The 21,659-nt window shown below is 37.6% G+C and overlaps 2 protein-coding genes across 2 annotated transcripts; both read right to left on the minus strand.

Annotated features, from left to right (window-relative positions):
- Nucleotides 1-6,484: 6,484 nt before the first annotated feature.
- LOC144659312 (uncharacterized) lies at nt 6,485-11,233 on the minus strand. The gene is made up of 4 exons (XM_078519726.1): nt 10,926-11,233; nt 9,785-9,968; nt 8,766-8,875; nt 6,485-6,703 (listed from the first exon to the last, which is right to left on the minus strand). The coding sequence occupies exons 1-4, from the start codon at nt 10,950-10,952 to the stop codon at nt 6,485-6,487; spliced, it is 540 nt and encodes a 179-aa protein (XP_078375852.1). The 5' UTR covers nt 10,953-11,233.
- A 2,081-nt stretch (nt 11,234-13,314) lies between these two features.
- LOC144659313 (uncharacterized) lies at nt 13,315-16,126 on the minus strand. The gene is made up of 3 exons (XM_078519727.1): nt 16,005-16,126; nt 14,443-14,549; nt 13,315-13,521 (listed from the first exon to the last, which is right to left on the minus strand). Exons 2-3 carry the CDS (start codon nt 14,536-14,538, stop codon nt 13,315-13,317), a joined length of 303 nt encoding a protein of 100 aa, XP_078375853.1. The 5' UTR covers nt 14,539-14,549; nt 16,005-16,126.
- Nucleotides 16,127-21,659: the final 5,533 nt, after the last annotated feature.

Below are 21,659 nucleotides of genomic sequence, written 5' to 3' on the forward strand. Positions count from 1 at the left end.
ACATAGACACAGACATAGACAAAGACTAAGCATAGATATAGACATAGAAATAGACTTAGGCATAGACGTAGACTTAAACATAGACATAGACATAAACGGTGGACTAAGACAAAGACATGGACATATACATAAACATAGACAGGCATAGACTTTGACATAGACTTAGACATAGTCATAGACGTAGACTAGGACAAAGACTTACACGTAGACATAGACATAAACATAGATCTAGACATAGAATGGGCCTTCACATGAACATAGATACGCACAGGGACATGCATAGACACAGAAGAAATAGACAAAGACAAAGACGTAGACATAAAAGACGTAAAAAAAGATAAGAAATGATCTCTTTTAGCTTACTTGTTCTTGGGTCTGTTTGCAATCCAGTAAACGAAATGTTGTAGGCCTTCGTGTGTACATCCCACTGAATTTTCAGGAACCTATCCTCTTTATCCCATCTCCTAAACGATTGTAGAGTATACGTATGACTCGTCGAACTGCAACATTGAAAGACGCCCTGTAAAAACAGCAAACCGGCCTGAAACCAAGAAGTACGGATCAATGTTAAAACCGGAATGTGAAGTAAATTGAACCAGGACAGGCAACTGTACGAGGTGGAGACTGAATAAGGTGGAGAAAATCGCATATTTTGATATGAAACAGGAGAGAGATTTCAAGAGACGTAAATTGCACACCATCACACAAATAGTTGGAGGGTAACCCCCGGACAGAATCAAACCGTTAAACTCTGCAATTGACGACCGAGGTGTATCGAACTAGACTATAAGTGACTTATCAAACTAAAGACCGGATAATCTTAAGCATTTACATTAAAACTTTTGTGCAGGGTTTGCCAAACAGCTTGACATCATAAGACAGATCACAGTATCTTTTAAAAAAGGGAAGATACGTGTAGTTTCCGCTTGTTTGACCATCAAAATTCCCCGTCTTGTATAATCGCGAGCTTCATTAACATGATTGCACCATAGCTCGTGATCACATCGTGACACAAGTGGAGCGTGATGTATGGCAGAACGTGAAAGGCCAGAAAAAAATCTTATGTTCACTTGTCGCTTCATATTTAACGAAACACAAAACAATTAAAAAATAAACTAGAAGTCTCATGATGTGAAGCAAAACTCTTAATGCCTAATCCCCCAGAAAACCAGTTAGTTTTGTTTACCCTCGAATCGCGATGTTTCCCTCAAAGTGAAAAAAACCTCGGGGAAAGAAGAATGTTTCTCTTGCTAACAGGCGTTAAATATATAATGCTGTCAATCGCTTTTAGTCCTAACTAAGTTTTACCACACGTGGTCTTCTACAATACAATTAACTGGAAATTTTTTCTGTGTTTTTTTCTATTGTTTTAAACCAAAACGTCAACTTTTTAGTCCGTTTCAATTTTCCGTAATCTTAACTAACGAAATCCTTGTTTTTTTTCTCTTTGGTGTTTTTTTTCTTAATTAACTTGTTATTTTCTTATTTTTCTTCGATTTAAAGTAGTGTTTTTCCTCCTAAAGAGGACTCAAATTATCGTGTCATAGCTTTATCCTCTAAATCTATTTTGTTTCTTGTAGAATTGCTTAAAAGAACTGCTAGATCCACGAAGTAATTAAAAGGCCACAAAGTTCACTTAAAACTATTATAACTTCAGTCATTTGTTAGGAAGAGAATACAAAACAACTTCTTCAATTGACTTACCAATATAGAAAGTTTAGCCATGATACCTCAGGATTGTCAACCGGCACCGTACCATGCAAAATTGATTTTATATCTGAAGGAACTCAGCTCGGACTCTTAGTTAATAAAAGTGCTGAGCATTTCGAAAGCATTTACAGGGACGTTCCCTGTTCTGAATATTATTAGATCATCTTAGGTCTACTAAATCAGGCGTGTAACCGACTGCTTAGTTTCCATTTAGCTGGACTTTCAAACCAGTTCACCCTATGAGACTTATTTGGGACTCTCTAAAAACAAACATTTCATTTCTGTCTCATAAAAATTCATTTAACGCAAGATGATCTCGAAATTCTCGGATCGTTTTTGTTTATTTAGGGGAAATATAACTTAAAAATCAATGCAGATCGTTTTGAAGTAAATTCACTAGTTATTTAACTTTTGGTCAATTGCATCTAAGAGCCCATTTTCAAATGCATTAAACAGCGAAAGTTCTCATTGGTCCATAATAGGTGCTTACGCATAAATGACGTCGTTGCACGATCTAGTTCCGTAATCCAAGATGATGTCGCAAATTGTTTCAAAATAGTTTCCATTAAACTGTTTGTTTATATGGAAAGCGTGGTAAATATTATCATCAAAGCCATGTAAAATCGTTTAAAGTTAGTTTTGATTGTTTTAACAAGCACCAGCAAGTATGAATAAGATGAAGTGCTTGCTGGATATATCGCCAAAGCCATGAATGTGAAATGATCAATAGCGCAGCCAAGGATGACGAGAATATTTAAAACCCTGCTATAAATAAACGGAGTTAATCGAACTCAGCCATGGATGACTGGATATCGATCGTCGTAGAAATGAACATTTTAAAAAAAATTATAGAATAAAATTCCCTTTTTTCAAGCTTTCTAAAGTTATCATGTCTGTTAATTTTACATTTTGAGTTGGCGGCGTCACTGTTTTCAGAAAGCACATTATGAGTTATCAGGGATGCAGTAATCTGCCATCGATCATGCTATGAAGAGCTATTGTATTAAATAGAATCATGCAACAGCTTGACGTACAACTAGAAACACACCTTTAAAAGTATTTCTAAGAATATTAAGATGTCGCCCTCTTGTGCCGAACCGGAAGTTCCGAGTAGAAGTTCAGGAGCTTTTACTTTCTTTCAGGGATAGAATTAAACGGGTGATATCAGTTTTTGTCAGCTCGATTAAACTGACGTGTATTAGCAGGACGATTTATAAACATGACCTCAAAATACGAAGTGGGGAACTAGTATAAAAATCTGAAAGTTGCCTGCAACAGAAAATTTATGTCTCAGCTGAATGATGATCTCGAAAAAGAGCGTTCTCCGCTGGGAGCAATTCAGTCACCTTCTAGAAAAAAAATTATTCGACCAAATTATTCCGGAGTGGTGGTGCAGCGATGCGTACCGGTAAACTTCCTGTCTCCTTTTTATTCATCAGAGGTCAAATATATTTAATTTGCAAGAAAAGCGATCTTTCCGCAAAGGCTCAGTTCTGTTTACTGATATTTACGGCGTAGCATTAAATATGTTATAGATTGCGTCTTCGAATAATCAACAAGTGAAATTTGAAGCCACAATGAAAGCTCTTCCGTATCCGGTCTTGCGCCGAAAGCGATGAAGCGAAAAATTTGTTGCGTGAAAGTTTTTGAAGTACTTAGTAAATCATAGATGTTATCAGTTTTAGTAAATTTCTAGGCGGAAAAACCTGACTGAACGCTGTATGCAACCTAACTGCTTTCTCAGCTATTATTTTGAATGAACTACAGACCTGCGCGTTTATTATCAAGGACAAAAGGTCTTGAATTAAAGCTAAAACTTAAAGCCTGGTTTTCACTAGCACCGCAAGGACAAGCGCAAGCACAAGCGCGATCACGCAAAAAGGACAAATTTTATTCCTTGTGCTTGTGCTTGCCGCAAACACAGGCACAAGCATCAAAATGCAGTGCGCTTGTGCTTGCGCTTATGCTTGCGTCGCCAGTGAAAATAAGGCTTTAGGGAAAAAGTCACAACTTTAAAGATGCTAGTTTTAATGTAATCTTGGACAACGAAGGTTAACAATTCTCTACCTTCAAGTGTCTGTAAAACACTATTTCTCCCATTGTTCTTTTTGTTGAACTTGAATATTACTCATCAGTCAGGCTTTTAAAAATTACCAACTAAAATATTTCAAAATCATGTGATGCTATTCGGAATAGCATCACATGATTTCGAATTATTTTGCTGACCAGCACTTTTTAAAGCATTTGGGAATAACCCATTTATCAGTGATATAACATCCTGCCACGCCATTCTGCTAACGAAGAAAAGGGTTTTTTTACCCCGGAAATCATTTAACAGCAGCACGAGACGATTGCACAAACACTCGTCAAAATCGCCAATATCTAATTTACCAAGTAAGCGAAAATTACTTAGACATCATAATGAACTCGTCCCGGCTTGAGGGGGGGGGGGGGGGGGAATTTTGAGAGATTTAAAGTAGGGATTTAAGAAAGACTGACAAAGGTTTTTGAAACACCACCAGACAGTTGACCCCCACGTCAGAGCACTCCAGGTTGTTAGAGGGACTAACTGGTGTCCGTCTACCAATTTTAAACTTCAAATTCTAATTTCAAAATCACATTAAATCTCCAATATTTCCTATTTCTCTAAATTTTACTAATCCTATGAGAAATATTGTCTCCTTCCAAATAATCCCAAAAATCACCCAAAAAATCACAAAATACCGCAAAGCATAGATATATGAAATGAGTGAAACATTTTTGGATTTCTTTAAACGCGAGCAATATATTTCCGTTAAATTCATATTGAGCATTGGAAAAAAACGGCCTACAGGTAAAATTCGGCCCATCAACAAAGCTTCACTGTTTATATTATGCGTTTCTGTTCGTTTATTAAGCAAAAGAAGGATTCATTCCAAGACTGAAAAACTGATACAATTTGGCGTTTGCTTAGAAAGTCCCTGAAGTAGCGATTACCCTAGCCCGCGAATACAGCCGCCTCTCATCGCTCCCGCTACTACGTTTCCACAGGCTACGATTACCCGAAAGTAACAACGTAAAAACGAACTCCATCAGTGTCTTTTTGTCGTGATGGGGTTGTATTTTGTGTACCAAGGTATTTAAAGTTATTTTCATTTAAAAAAGTACGACGCCTTGCCGTGTCTGCCCAATTAAAGCACTCGTTGTAGATTCTCCCGCGTCTAAGCATTTGAACCTTGTAACTAGCAAACATAGCACCCTTATGCTACGCCGTTCGTTTTCACTTGGCACAAACAACTTCATATAACTATGCTTGAGCTTGTGCTTGCGCTCCTGTTTGCGGTCCCTAGTGAAAACCAGGCTTAACTTTCCCACAAAAAACTGTGAGTAACAAACCAAGCAACTGAAAACACGTGTTTGTATCTAGAAAAAATTCCGCCGAAAATTGATCGGTCGGTTTTAATTTTACAGCGACTGTCGTGGTCAAGAACAGCAAACAGTTAATTTCGTTACATATAAATTTGGAGACAATATTATTTTGTTGTCAAACGAATCGTTCTTTACAAATTAAACTGTGGAATGATTTTACGAGGTACTCGGAGTGTTGGAATAATCTTTCAATCAACATAGAACGGGAATATGTTGTCTTCATTTGCCTTCAATCCATTCGTTGATACATCGGTAATGGCGCTTGTATTATTTGTAATAGGCAAAAAAATAAAAAATACTCACCACGATCCAAATGGTATCCATGTTAAAGTTTGTCAGTTTTGATATTTAATGGTGGATATTGAGCAAGTTTGGTATATATGGCTACCGATGGGGGAACTTTATATGGGAAGACCCCGCTGTAAATGGGCGGGGAACTTCCTTCCACATCCTTGCCAAACCAATAACATGGTCAGCTGTTGGTAGTAATATGGGGGAAAATGAGCGCAATATAGGGCCCATATATGGCAAGTAACTCAAAATATGGGTTTTATAACAGGCATCTAGTTCCACCTAATAACGTAAAGTATGGTGTTTGCATGGACAAAAATTTTAAATTAAAACATATCAATAACGTGCGAATAATACATTATCTCTCCTTTTGAGATTTATAAGAGTTATATGAAAATTATATGGAATTTAACCATAAGCAGCCTGTTTAGGGCATTTGATTAGTTGAGAAGCAGCGCAAAGAACGGGAATAGCTCGAAGAACGGCGAGTGGGAAATGGCGAGATTTATTTTTTCTTTTTATCACGCGCCGTTCTTCGCGCTGCTCCCACAATAACCAACGGCCTGAAACATGCTATAACCACGGGTATCTCATATATGGAATTTATATAGTGCACCCATGATGTAAATGTAAGGATCTAAATGTAAATGTATTGTGTCACGGATTTTAGCCATAGTTAGACATTAAAAAATGGCCTCAAAATTGAGTAAAATATAAAAATAGCCACTGTTTCACTTTATACAGTCATGTAAATATAAAAACAACTATTCACCTCAGTGTCGGTGGCTAGTGGTGGATATTTACCTCGTCGCATCTACCACTAGCCATCGCCAATCTCGGTGAATAGTTGTTAAATATTTAGATCACCACTTTTTGTCCATCATCTTGATTTGGAAAAAATCTAATTTACATATACTTTCTACGCACTAATTTTCATTCGCATATGTAAATTAGTGTGCAGAAAGTAAATGTAAATTAGATTTTTTCCAAATCAAGTTGATGTTTAGTAATACTTTCTTGGCTTCGACGAGCAAAATCTCTCAGAAACACTTTTTGTCCGTTTTGTTTATTGTTTTCATAACTGATTTATTTTGATCCAGGCTCGCCAGTGGTACTTCTTCTGCTTGTCCAAAAACACTTTTCCATCACAACTGCCTTTGATGACCTTGCCAGGGCTGGAAAGAAACTTCAATATTTCATAATGCATTGTCTTAGTCGCCTTTGCAATGTACTTTAAAGTAACCCTTCTTTTCTGGAGCTTGCAGTTTTCGTCAACCGTGCCTGTCGTTGATTTCTGCCAATGAAAGATGAGGTTTTCGAATTTTAATTTGAGATAACCCCTAAACGGTATGCCTAACTATTAGACTATTAGAAAACTTATCACGCAAAACTTCAAAAAAAAAAAAGGTTGTGTCTCGACCAGGATAGAGGGTGTGGATGATTTAGATGATGGTAAAAATATGACGATGCTAACAATAAAAGAAAGAAAAAGGAGACAAGGTTAAAAAAGGTGCAACCTTAAACTCAAAGATTGCAACGAAGGGTTTGTCTACACGTTAACATTGACGGTCTGTAAACGCATACAATTTGTTTACACGATGTTTGCGATAAAAAAGAACGCTTGTAAAAAAAATCTTTCAAATATCTATCCAATGATGACACCCAATCTCGTTCCCAGAGCCTGCGTTCCCCTAGACCAGCAAGTTTCGTGTAATAAACTAAAATAATATCACTTCTGTGCTAAAAACGGAAAAAATGGTCGCCTGTTTGTTGTTGCGACAGACTGCGATGAAAAGCAACAGGTTGTGTTCGCATCGCCAAGTAAAAACTGCTACTTGCAGAGTAAATTTGAAGCGCTATTCCAGTTTGGCTATGTGAACTCAACGTATTGCTTATTTCTCGAAGTATATATTACTATACAGTCTATACAGTTTGCCGTAATGCGGACAAACGCAATGATTTTTCCATCAGTTTGACAAAAGTAGTATAATATCAGCTTATGCACCAAAACATAACAAACGGAAATGGTGAGAGCTATATAGAACTTGACATCCTACACAAACAAATGTGAATTAAATGTGAAAGTTGTTCGAGCAAATTGTTAATCGATTTTGGAATATTCCCCGCAAAATTGCAAAGTTGTTCGCAAATGAAAATATGGTTTGACTGCAACAGATTTTTCAACAAGTTCTTGCTTAAAAACCATTATCCGCTGATAATTTTAAAAGATAAAGAATTAAGGTAATGCCGAGTAAATGCATCGTGTCAATGATATAGACAGCAAATGCAAGAAACGTCGGTGTACTTAATTGTTATATTTCGATATGATTCTATATCATCTTCAGACTACGGTGACAAAACAAGTAGCTAGGATGTTGGGTATGTTTTGTTTCAACGGTTCATTCATTTTGTTATCTTTCCTTTCCCGGGAGACGTCTAATTTTGTAGATCGTGCACGAAAAAAGAAAACAATCACCACAAAAAAACACCAAAAGTAACACAAGATCATGACATTTATTTAAGCCGAACCTAAGGGAAGTGGTCATAACAAGCGTACTCGACAAGGACCCACCTTGTGTAGGGGTAAGGGGATTATGCTAGTTAAGACTTTCTAGGTGTGCCTGAAGCTTGCATTGCTGGAGAAATAGCACAAGGATGTTTGAATCTTCTACTCCTAATAGAGTGGGGGCTATACAAACAAGACACCATCTTTTAAGGTGGGGAAGGGGGGGGGGGGGGAGGGGCGTGGGAGTGGTACATGAAGAGACCACCTACCTTTTTGCGGAGTGGTGGGTCCTGTATGAGTACAATTCAATAGTTTGACCATTTCCCTAACGCGTTAACCGTTAGAAGACTGATGTCATCCACCGATGTAAATATATGTCATTATAAACCAACTAACTTCGTTCCTGTCCATTTAACCTTTAAAGGAACTATGTCACGGATTTTAGCCAAATTTAGGCATGGGCAATCGCCATCAGGTTCGGTGTATAAAAATAACCGCTTAAAACGGTGAAAAAACATTTCAATTACTCCGCAGGTACAAAAGATGACGGATGTCCAAAAGTGAAGAAGATTAAAACGGATGTGCTATGTAATTTTGAAATATTGCTGGGCTGAACAGTTTTCAAAGTTAGTCTCGTTTGCTTGTAACTTTGAATTATTATGCCCGGGAGACACATTTGGTTGTAATGAAGCTATAGTTTTGTTATATAAATCCATAGAAGTAATTGTATTGCAAACATAACGTTTAACAGCGAGTATTTTGGGAAAACAAAATAATAAAAAAATAACTCAGCCGTGACACAGTCCCTTTAAAAATACGTTACACATTTGCGATTATTCCAAAGGCGTACCTTCACCACCAACTTTCCATTATCCTCAGCCAGGATGTAGTCCGGCATTTCAGCGGGTTGTAAAGTGTAGAAAACGTTTTCATCTGTCCATTCCCTTTTGCAGATAAATTCTGTACACAAGCAAAAATAGAAACTGCTGAACACCACTTCATGTGAAAAGCTTTATAAAATGTCCAGTTTATGCAACAACCATCATTACGACAACCCGGCACAAGGCAGTTCCGCAGAGGGACTGTGCAGGGAGAAGGGCACACTCCACTGAAGGTGAACAATGTGTTGCCACCTTAATAATAACCCTAGCATTCTCCTGTCTGCCTTCTACCTCAGTTGGTAGAGGAACGGTAATGACATCCCTAGGTCATGGGCTCGAATCCCGCTGAAGTGAAAAGACATTTCTCGCCTTGTGTGGTCCTTAATTTCTTTTCTTGTACTAACGCTAAGAAGAAATTTCTGGTCAAATTTTTCAGCACTGCAAATTACTTTAGAAGGAAATCTCTAAGTTCCATTGTAATATACTTGACCAAGAACAGAACACAATGACCCCAGCCATGGCTTGCACCCGGACTGCTCGATCCAGAGGCCAGTGCGCTAACCATTAGGCCACCGCGCATCCTAAACATTGTAAGTAGTGCTTTTTTTTTTCAGTGTGTCCGATCCAGTACGTCCTAAGGTTTTGCATCCCTTACAATGCCGGAACTTAATTAAGTTTTAATTCCCTTCATACTGTTGCTGAAATTCCCCTGAAACCTGGTTTTCACTCGCGCCGCAAGCACAAGCGCAAGCACAAGCGCAAGGATAACAGCTCTTATTTCACCGTGAAAACGGCTTCGACGCAAGCAAAAGCACAAGTGCATTGCATTTTAAGCTTGTGCTAGCGCTTGCGGCAAGCACAAGAACAATGGTCAAAATTTGTCCTTTTTGCGTGATTGCGCTTGTGCTTGAGCTTGTGCTTGCGTCGCTAGTGAAAACCAGGCTGAACTCGTTTGCCAGGTCTACATAATACATTCAGCCTAACTTACTCGTGCTTGGTTGTCCCTTCACCCCAGTGAATGACACTGAGAAGTTGGCCCCGTTCTGAATCGTCCGAAGAAATCTTTCTGGTCTGTCTTGCCGCGCGAAGGATTCTAGAGTAACTTTAAATGTCTTCAGTCGGCATGATACAGTGTTCCAACAAAAGCATTGTAAACCCATTGTGATTAGAAACTGTTAAAAGCAAAAGTGGGGGAGAAAGGTTAATACAACCAAGAACCAAGGGCGAATTTTCGCCCCCAGTCGCCTTCGTACAGTTCGTACTTTTTCCATTTTTACATGGAAATTTCATCAAAAAATTACTGCAGTGCCAGAAAGTGCATTTCTGGCAAAGTTTAGAGAAATTTAGGATCGAAGAGCAAGGAAAATGGATTAACGGTAAAAAACGTGCTTTTTGGAGTAACTTCAGTTTCGGTTTCGATATGGGAATAAGCATGACGTTTTACGGCAAACGGCAAACGCGAACTTGCCATTTACTTTGTGACCTTTTTGTTGAATTGTAAAATAAATCCCTGAGACAAATAGGGAAAAACACAGGCATTCACAACAAACATAAAACTACTCATTTCCGCGTACAAACGCCAAACGGCCGATGACAGAAGTGGAATGTTTGCCGTTTGCGAGAAAAATAAACGTCATGCCTAATTAATCTCTCTATTGATGTTGGTAGATATCCTGGGGTATTGAAAGTGAAAATCGAAAGTGTAAATTTCTTAACGGATGCAAATAAACGCATGGAATGTTATTAAAATGTTACGCATGTGGCTGTAATGAATCAATAAATCAATAAACTAATTTTGCATTTGAGGATACTGAACTGCCTACATAAAATAACGCAAATTGAACACAAATGCATCAATACTGTTCACGAACAGTTAATAAAGTTAGATAATTGTTTAATTAGAGGTAACGTTTTATCGCTGTCCGCTGTCCGCGTGTTTCTTGCACTGTTAAATAACTGCAAAGATATTCTGGACAGAGTATTCGAATGCATACGTATTTAAATCATAGCATAGAACGCGAATATTTTGCCTTCATTTGACTGATACATTGCTAAACGTTATAAGATGATATTAATTTATATAACTTGAAAAAGACAAACAACTAACACAACACTAAAAACGAACTCACCAGGGCACAAAGTGAAACTCTAGCCATAATCTAATTTCCTCAACTGACTTTAGTACTGAAGACAAGTTAACTTAGTCAAAATTGCTAAGTTGACAAAATCATGTGGGAAAATTCCCTAATTAATTGAAGGCTATCTAATTATTTAAATTATTTGAATTATTTATATTCTTTGAATTATTTGATGACTATTTATTATATTAATTTTTTATTTAAAGCCTGAGGCAAATAATTGATCTGCGATATATTCGATCACTAAGCTTGATTCTGGCCTATTGGAAATTTGAAATCGTTCTGGAAAACGTGCTGGCATTTTTGTCCAAAGTTAACGGACAAAGCCTAAGCAGACCTTTATTGTACATTTTTTTTTAATATTGGAACGCTCAAAAATTACAATAAAAGTTAAATTATCAAACCACGCTACCTTACACGTTTCGTTGAACTGCAGCATCTCTAACCTATAACTATAGTTTACAAACGGTGCTCAATACATCACGGTACATTATTATTATAAAACAAACATTTATTTTAAGATCACTGACCGCCCGAACAGCACATATAACAAATTTTCAGTTCAACTGTAATTTCAAGGGTATCATATTTTGTAATCTGAGTAGGAAGCATGTACCTTACCATGGAGTGAAATTCGGCTGTTGTCAACGTGCGGTTATCTATTTTTGGCAGTGTCATTTTAGAAGAGTCCATACCCTTCTTACTACCATTTTCGAGCTTCTGTGAACGGCCATCTTTTTCCCGCGTTTTTCACACGTAAAACATTCAAGTTTTTCTAGACATACCTTCGTCACTTTTTGCCAACTGAACCAATTAACGTTTGGAGCGTCAACATGTCAAGTTTGACAGCTCTGCCTGTGTGTTTCTGCACATGAAACAATGGTTTTGCGAACTTTTGCGTCGACAGTATTTTTATATTTCTTCAATGAATGTCGACATTACAGAGGGTTTCACAAAACTTTTGACGCACGGGTTCCGAAGTTTGTTCGGAACGTCCGAAGTTGGCGACGAACTTGGCAATTTGATCACGTAGTTGCAACTCAAGTTTCGAACTTCGCCACGAATTTGGGAACTACGTTGCGAACTTCGCAACGTAGTTCGGAAACTTAGTTTGCTGAAGCGGAGGTATAATTCTGAATCCTTTCACCCGGCAAAGTAAACCTTTACCAAATAATGTGAGGGAAAAATTGTAGATGACTGGTTACAAGGTAAAGAGCCAACAGAAATCGGAAAAGAGCTGAAACTAGACAAACAGACCATTTCTAGTATTGTTGACATATCGCAAAGGACATGTCGAGCCGAGAAAGGCAGGAAACAAAATACGCTCCGCTCGAACTGATAATGTTAACTACTACGTAGAGTACTGCAAGCAAATACAACCCGTATTTATCGTAGCGAGATTCAAAGGAATTGGTGGAAAATAACGTCTGTTTACCGCAAAATGTTTCGTCACGTTCAGCAATTAGTGACCACGTGCAAACTTGTACATGTCAAACTTACTCTGCGTGTTTCTGTTGCCGACAAAGTTTCGTTTCCCTGTACTTCCTTTCTTCGTTCTTTGGTTCTCGTCGGTGACGGCGATTCATTCTTCAATAAATCGACATGATATATAAGAAGAGCTTTCGCTCCCAGCGCGAGATCTTTCGAAAACATGTAGTCGATTTGATTTGATGTCGGCAACATTAGTTGAAGTCTTGAGGTGAACTGGTTGGCAACTAGAGTTTGAAAATTGTAATCGTAGGTTTTGTGGTGTAGTTTGTCCCTAAATAGCGACATCCAATTTTCTAAATCGGCCATAACTTTGGATAATCGTAGCAAAGTTCGCAACGTAGTTCCCAACTTCGTGGCGAAGTTCGAAACTTGAGTTGCAACTACGTGATCAAATTGCCAAGTTCGTCGCCAACTTCGGAAGTTCCGAACAAACTTCGGAACCCGTGCGTCAAAAGTTTTGTGAAACCCTCTGTAAAGGGGTCTTTACATTTCTGGTAAATGCTGCGTCAACGTTCTCATGTTGTTTTATTTATTTATTTTTTGGGGGATTTTTTTACGTTAAGCTACGTACGTTAAATGGTTTTTCTTGTAAAACGCGACACTTGGTCTAGATAAACTTGAATATTTTACATGTGCGCAAACGCAAAAAAGGTTAGCCGTTCATGGCAGCTCTCGATTTAAAAATGGTAGCAATCAAAAACAATACTTTATTTGATGGCAATAGAACTCTCTCAAACAAACAATAAAATCACAAGAACACAACTTTATTTAACAACTTTAATTGAAGAATACATACATGAAGAATACAAGAATGCAACTTTAATTTCCACCGTTGGATATTTATTTTGCTTACAAAATTGTAAAAACAAACAAAAAACCTTGTAAATATTCAGCAGTTCCGTCTTTTTACGAAAAGACAGCGCCTGTCATTGCCGTTTGTGTTGTATAATGATAAAGTTTTGTCGTTACAGTTCACAGCTACTCCCAGGCACATTGTGTTACTATTAATTGTGTGTCTGTAAATACGGTACTTTCTTCCGCTCTTTTGCTCGTCAAACAGGAATTCATTGCTGACTGTGCTGTTACATTGTCGTTTCTGTGATGCAGTTGAAACAAAACAGGACAAAAAATTAAACAAACTAAACCTTTAAATAATGAACAGATCTATTCAGTCGGAGGAACAAGTGCCAGTTGATGGCGACATCGCTTCTCCGATACGTGACTGAGCCCGCGGTTTTTTGCTCCAAAAGTTGCTAAGCAACACGACGTACTTATAGGCGCGACGGCTTTCGGAGTAATACTCGTGAGCGCTCGCGATAGTTTTTGATTTTGATGAAATAATTCGGAAAATCTTCTAGTGCTTCAACGAAGATTTGTCAAAACTGGCAGTTATTCCCCGACTGTATAAGCTTTAGTAGACAGTTGTTAGAGAAACAGGCAAGAAAACAGTTGGCTCACTATCAACATAAATACCGTATGATAAAGATTTACTAGCCACAATAGTCAAGTCAAGTCAAACTTTATTTAGGCAGGATTGCCCAGAGCAAAATGAAGGATTGTGCGTTGTGTTCGTTTTTATATACTGGAGAAGGCAGTTAAAAAAAGAAAAACTTTCTTGTCAGTTACTCTGGCCATTGAAATCATTATGAAATCATTAGTTGACTGACACCATTTATGGCTATTATTAATGTAGACCTCCTAGAATTCGAAACCGTCTCTATTTCCTTTTTTCCCCTCGATGTGCCTATGCGTCACGTGCGCACAATTTAATAGAGGGGCGCGAAGCTCCGAAAAGTCGGCGTTAACTACTCATGTATGACTGCCGAGAAGTAATTCAATGAACATGGATTGCGAGAGAGTCGGTTGGGCCTATGCTTAAATATAACTTCTAGCTGAAATGATCGGTCGCGGTCGCGGTCAGCTTTTACAAAGTCCCAACGACCTACATGAATTTACATTTAATATGGCCATTTTAGTTTTGCAGTGGCATTTAAAAGATTATGTTGTTTCAGCTCACCTCAAAATCGACACTCGTTCCATTGATGACCTTCAGAGCATATTTACTACCACCTTGTTCAGTGAATTGAATACACTTCTTTCCTTGGACTGCCATTATCGTAAATTCTTTAAGAAATACAAACAAGCAATTAGTGCGAAGCTAAAACAATTGATTTTTAACTTAGATCGCACTCCAATCTTTAATGATTTCTCACATGTGCACTTTTGTCAATTCTATGAGAAATAAAGTATACTATTAGCGAAAAGCTGAAACAAGACTAATATAAAATCTTACCCTAGCTACGTCATTTAATGATTTTTCTTGACAAGTAGGTAGGCAACCACAACGACTTACGTAAGTTATCATTTATTGTTACTCGACAATGGATAATATTTAAAGTGTATATGACAAATAATTTTTATGCCCGCGCGAAAAAAATGAAGAAGTTCGTACTTGTCCTAACCTTTCTTATATATCTAACTTGTTTCAACAAAAGGTGCCCAGCCGGCTGAGAGAGAGGCTTGAAATTCACCAACAGCCACCCTCCCTCCCCCTGAAGTCCCCTGGCTAGACCAGGACCAGGGGGGCCGAGCAGAGTGCCTAGTCCAGCCCGGTGACAGCCAAGCTGCCACAGGCTGCAGCTGCCTGACAGTCACAAGAAAATACTCATTAAAATACCATGACCTTGCTGTGTCTGGCTAGGTCTGGTTAAAATGACACAAAAACACTCCACTATGCCCACCTCCCTAGAAAGCCAGCAATTTAACCCCTGACCCTGGGCTCCCTAGGGCTGCTAGCCCTACCACTCTGCTACCCGGCACAACCTTCCAAGACGTTGCCTCCCCTCAATTTTTCTTACCGGACTGGCTTGAAGGCCGACTGACGTCGGCCTTCAAGCACGGCTCGCGGAGTCCACCTTTTGTCAAATCTGTGTAGATATATTCTCTTCGTTCGTATCGAAACGCTTGCTACGCAGACTACGGTTAAGACTTAGTCAGATGTACAATCAGAATGAATTTCACGAATTTCATTATTGGCGATGGGCGAAATTACCCTGTGTAAAGTCAGTTGAGCAATATTCTATTTCCGGAAAACCAGCCGCAATTTTCATTATTCATGATTCTTGAGAGATCTTGAGTGCATTTGAGCCGTCTGTTTTTGCTCGACTAACCCCAGGTCCCCAATGTGCGCGGTTTTAGACCCAACCGAAAGTGAAATTTCACGTTTTTGGCCAAAACGCGGTTAAAAAATTCTTAAAGAATTCTTTTTTTCCATGTTCACATCAGCACCCCACGTGGTTTCGATCGAGTAAGTAAAAAAATATCTATTATATACACTTTAAGAATTCAGATATATATATAAAAGCTTACATATAACCCAATACAGTTTCAAACGTACAGTACACGTCCTTAGTGAGAAGCCCCAGTCCGCTGATTACTTCGACATTTTGTCCAGTCTCAATTTGACTCGACTTACTTTAAGTTTCTTCATGTAGACACAGCTCGTTCTAACCAATCAGAATTCAGAAATTTTTAGCCTGTATAATAATTTTACTGACGTTACACTATGGCACAACTTACTAGTATTTGAATCTTTACGAGAAGAGCCATCACATTTTGCTTTACACAGCCCGTTGGAAACTTTGCACTGTGGATTGATGTGAATCTTAAGCAGATTTCCTCCAACGCATTTGCTTAACCGGTAAAGCGATTGCAGGGTGAAAATGGATTGATTTTTTTGCAAGCAAAAGCTTAAACCGGCTTCTAGATTAGCCAGCAAGGATACAACCAGCATCTGTGGAAAAAGAAATACATGTAATTTCTTAGCACTAATATTTGATAAAAATGAATTTGTAAAATAACAAAATTAACTTACTCCAATTTTACTTGTTGCACTAAGCACACATAATCAGGAACGGTGCGTGGTTAAAAAGATTAATTTTTATGAAAAAGACATTTAAAATTAAATAATTTTCAACAAAGGAGATGCATACCTCCTTTAAAATCATTATCAAACTTTCATTTATTTTCCTAGCCAGAGCTATTCTAAGCAAGAATGAAAAACATTGAAAACTAGTTTACAAAATAAGAAAACAAAAACTTATGAATGCTATGTATACGTATTTATAAAAATACTATTAAATTATTATTAGACTTATAATTGAAACTGTTATTAAACTTTATACTAAATGATCAATTTCACTTACTAGAAATATGTGTATTAAATCCGATTCTAGTACAAAAAGAACTTATGAATGCTATGTATGTATAAAAATATTATTAAACTTTTATTAAACTTATTATTTAAACTATTATTAAACTTATTACAAGATGATAAATTTCACTTACTAGAAATATGTGTGCTAAATCCATTTCGTCTACTTTGTGATCAACTATCACACTGTGACCAAAGCTATAAATTTTTGCGCTCATGGCCCTTATTTATACCATAATGTATCATTTTATTAGCACTGTTTAATGGATTAAAAATGAGAGGAATTTCATTCTATATGAAATAAAACGCCTTTAGCCAGAACCGTGTAACCACATCAGCGCCCCCCCAGTAAACAAAGAGAAAAATTAAGTACTTTTCTTTTAAGAAATTTCTCGACGGTGAGTGTTTGATTTACATTATTTTTTTTCAGCGCCACCCCAAATGTACAGACAAAGAGTTGTACGTGTTGTACGTGCTTTACTTTAAGAAATTTTTCGACGGTGAGTGTTAACATTAATTTTTTTTTACCGGATTTTCTATTACGTTAGCCGGGTGATTTAATAGTTGCTATGGGAGTCAATAAAAAAGCAGTCCAAAAAAAATAAAATAAAATGCAGTGTTCTGGGTAATTTAGGGTTTTTTCAAATGTATTAAAAAAAATGTTTCCGAATGGGTCAAATATTTAAACGCTACAACAATCAAACTGCGTATGATTAGCTTATCATTTTGTTTCGTTTTTTGCAACACCTCCGCTAAACCACACCTTTGACATGGCTTGAAAATATTTTTTCCGGTTAAATCAATTTGTGATAATCGGATTTAAGAACTGGTTAACTAATGAAGACTGAGTTCCCATAATTCCTCACTATACTTTATAAGAAATGGGGCCATTTTGTCTCTTTTTACGGCTCAATGTCTTTTCTTACTTGGCGTACATGTTGGATAAGGTAAACATGAGTTAAATGACTAAACTACGTAGACGACTGTTTTCAAGTGCATAAACTGTGGACGGCGACATACTGGCCCCGAGTGGGTGTCACAGGCAAACTCACTCAAACACGGTCAAGTGATTCAGGTGCGGACCATTTTCTTTTTAGAGAGATAGTTGCCAATTAGATCGGTCATGCGTATGAAGGATATTGGCTGAACTATGGCTTTGATGTTAGCTTTAGGGTTTTTGGCTAGCCATTAAAGATTTTATAACCTTCACGTGTTGATAATTATTTTACATTACATGAAGCATGCAAAAGCTACGTGCACCGTTTTGTGCGAGGGTGTACATGACCGTAACTGTAACGATATTGAACCTCTGTGAGAAACAGATCTTCGCATCCCACGCTTAACCAAACATTGAGTTGTGAAAATTTAAACAGGTAACGCAATTATTATTTTGCTCATTACAACGGCATTATATGAATGCTAATGTACCAGCGGTGCTTATTCTCCACCAATCTATCGTAAAGCGTCTGTAAAAGGAGAATTCGTGGCCGGCTTTGACGCATCCGTTAAATAGGATTTACATGAATTTTACCATAGCTACCTCTGTCGCTGTTCATTTCGGCATGGCGTCGGCGTCAGGACAGTTTGGCAGCTCAGACATCGTGACATGTTTAATCGAGCGTATGTCCTGATAGTTTGATCCTTGAGATATGCACGAACGACCTCATCTAGCACTAATAGTCAATCGGTAATTTTGTCGAAAAACACACCAAGGCGGGCGTTAGCGCTTTTATATTTAAAGCGGCTATGGGGCACGGGCACTTGCATATAACCAATATTGTACAATCAAAAACTCTTTTCACTGAAAGGAGAAGATGTAATTTAATGGGTAGGTATTACTTCGATTTAACCACATACCACAAGCATTGTCAATATCATCAAACACTCTTTTAAGGGAAATACAAATAACGCGCAAAACGAGTTCAATTATCTCACGATACTTGTTCATTTGTAATCGTCATTTGCATTTTGACTGTGCTCGCCTCGCAGGCTCGCCAAAATATTGCAAAAAAACTGTAAAAATATTCAGTGGTAAACATTAATTTCTGTTCCGTTCTTTGCTAACGTTCAAAAAAAAAAAAAAAACTCAAGAGCATTGATTCTTTTAAGTCTTTTTTCTTTGATAACTTAATAATAACTATGACCATGATTTCACAACAAGACAGATTGAGAACGGACGTTAGAAGATAGAACGGAAGTTTGGAGAAACTTCTGGTATACAGAAAGCTTGGAACTTGGGTGCAAGTTAAAACAACCGGCAATGTAACCTTAAATTAATTTTCAGTTGGCAAAGAATAATTTTTGTAGCTCTGCTTTATCTACTTAATAAATCGATATTCATCTTTGACTGGCAAATTTACGTGGACCACAATGAAATTGATACAATTATAGCTTATGGTGCTGTCGTTAAAGGGAACACATCGAACCTTTAGAGTCACGTGGGTGGATGAAAAAGGCTTCACGCTTGGTGAATGTGATTAAAAGTGTAGAAAATTAAACGCACTCACGTTAAGTATTAGATATTTTATTTATTTAAACAATTTGCCGGTGGTGGGTGATAACACAATAGCACATAAAGTCACCCTACAAGGTGTTTTACGCGAATTCAACCCTAAGAAGAATAGTAGCAAAATAAAAATTAAATTCTTTACCAAGATGCTGTACGTTTTACGGCAAAAGAAGAGGTAACCTATAGATCAGCAAATACATCAGTAGTGCATGGTGTGGAACAGTTAGTGTTTCCGTGCCAAAATATCTTAATATTGTATTAAGACTACGTACACCTACAAATGAATTTATTGCACACCACAAGGAAAATGTTCTAGTAGGAGTGACCATACCTCACGAAAATGATCGGAATTTCACAGGAATGCCTTAAACTCATTGTGTTTGATGTAGCTGAAACGGTGATGTCCAAAGTGAAGGCAGAAGCCGGGCGCTGATGGCAATCAGTGAATGATTGCGTATCTCAAATATTTGAAAATAAGACACACATAACGCCACGCGATGATTCGATTGATTTTTATCAATATTGACAATATTGATAAATTATTACTGAGTTTCCAAAAGTTACGAAATGATCGGACTGGTTGATGACCGTATAAAGGCCGCAATTCCTTTTTTTGAAAAACATGTTTCGTGAACGAGATTATTTTAAGAGAGAAAGGGACATCTCGCGCGCACAGCCCATGGAGCCCCCATGTCCTAACGGTTAGTTGGTTAATGTGTACAGAGTTAATTAAGGGTGGAGCTTATCTAAGGCAGGTAGAGATAGCGTCTATGACCATTTTTTTTATTTACATGTAGATGGGCCTGTTAGCGGGAGGGGCGGGAGAGCTAATAGTGGAGAGGTTTACAAACGGCGATCAAAGGAACACACTATACATTTATTCGTAGGTATACAAGAATCAACTCCAGGCTAATACAATTAATGCCGGTCAAATATCATGAGTAGGAAATGTATAGAACCATCGTGCTTAGTTAAAAATGGCTACAAAGTCACTTCATTGTTATCATACGCGACGCTAAATCGGCTGCGAAAGCTAAACAAACCTCCCACGCACCATGAAACTTAAATAAACTCATCTTTCTGGCAATATAATGGGTTGTACGTTTTCTTAAGACAAAATAAATAGACAATGTTTGTCCTTAATTAAACTCATTGAATTGTTTATAGCAATTTAACACGCAAGTTTAAGCAACACCAAGACGCCAATGGACCATGTCAATATTGTTTGCCCAGCGCCTAAAAACTCCGGGCTGAAAACTGGTCTTTTTTATTGTCCTTCTCTTCCCTTTAAAAATGGCTTACAGCTTGTGCGCCTGGACCGTCAGGACAATTCATTGAATAGTTAAAATAACACCTTTGTTGGTATGACTAATGGTTTACCGGTATTAAATCTCGAGTTCTCAGTGCTGTTGGACGTTGTTTCGTCTTGTGAAATGGCTTGGTTGCTATAGAACTGATAATTATGCGTTAAGTATGAAATTCGAGTACGTATATTAAATGCACGTAAACATAACTTTTCAAAACTTCGCGTTAATTTTATAACGCGTATATTTTGTTCGTGGCGTTGTTAAAATGCTTCGTGGTTCGTTGTTTTTACTTTTTTCTGAGACCTTTTCTACGATCAACAGCGATTTCACGGCGAGATTTGTATAATAAATCTCGTAGGCGGAACACTTGGCGTTTAAAGTTAAAACTGAAGTTGTAAGAAACTTCTGTTGACGCCAAGCGTGTAACGTGGGTGTTCGATGAAATATAGAACGATGAACCTTGGATTTATTTTAAGTATGCTTATTACAATGGTTATAGCTTTATTCAAGTTACTGATCGACAGTCTTCTTTGCCAGCGATCGACAAGTTGATCTCTAAAGAACTTATCAATTAAATCGATAGTTTATAAAGTTGTCGCTATGGAACACATCGGGCCTTCTATATAATTAAGGCCTCTTAAAAGAGTGTAGTGGGCGGATGGCAACGGCGTTACGCTTAATAAGATTAAAAGCACTCACGTTCAGTATTTGATCAGTAGTGCATGATGTGGAACAGTTAATGTTTCTGAGATAAAATATATTAACATTGTATTAAAGTGCCTACACCCACAAATTAATTTATTGTCCTTCCTCGAGGAAAATGTTCTAGCAACAGTGATTATACGCTGCCATATGATCGGAATTGCACAGGAATGCCTTTCATTATTTCACGTTACTGAAAACGGTGTTGGTCTTAATTTGTGTAGGACTTTAGGAATTACTGCCGTCTGTCTGTCTGTCTGTCTGTCTGTCTGTCTAATGGCAAATAAGTTGGCGTTGTTCAAACATTTGAAAAAAAGGCGAAGCATAACGTCATTTTTTTCATGCTGGCGACGTATTTCGTCATATGTACTATGTAATCTTGATTGACTTAAAACTTCCATAAAATCAATCATTATTGAGTTTCCAAAATATGGAAATGACCGGCTTGGCCTTTGACAACCGTATGGAGGTCCCAAATAACATTTGCGCAAAACGAGATTATT

This window comes from Oculina patagonica, chromosome 7 (assembly GCF_052425735.1).
Source record: "Oculina patagonica isolate OP01 chromosome 7, crgOcupat, whole genome shotgun sequence".
Taxonomy (NCBI): domain Eukaryota; kingdom Metazoa; phylum Cnidaria; class Anthozoa; order Scleractinia; family Oculinidae; genus Oculina; species Oculina patagonica.

What these genes read in the sequence shown, in the direction of transcription:
- LOC144659313 (XM_078519727.1), bottom strand. Translation starts at nt 14,538, where the DNA reads ATGGCAGTCCAAGGAAAGAAGTGTATTCAATTCACTGAACAAGGTGGT. An exon ending in GAACGAGTGTCGATTTTGAG is followed by an intron (nt 13,522 to 14,442) that starts GTGAGCTGAAAC and finishes ACTGCATCACAG; the next exon opens with AAACGACAATGTAACAGCAC.
- LOC144659312 (XM_078519726.1), bottom strand. Translation starts at nt 10,952, where the DNA reads ATGGCTAGAGTTTCACTTTGTGCCCTG. An exon ending in GAGTTTCACTTTGTGCCCTG is followed by an intron (nt 9,969 to 10,925) that starts GTGAGTTCGTTT and finishes TGCTTTTAACAG; the next exon opens with TTTCTAATCACAATGGGTTT. An exon ending in ATGGAAAGTTGGTGGTGAAG is followed by an intron (nt 6,704 to 8,765) that starts GTACGCCTTTGG and finishes TTTCATTGGCAG; the next exon opens with AAATCAACGACAGGCACGGT.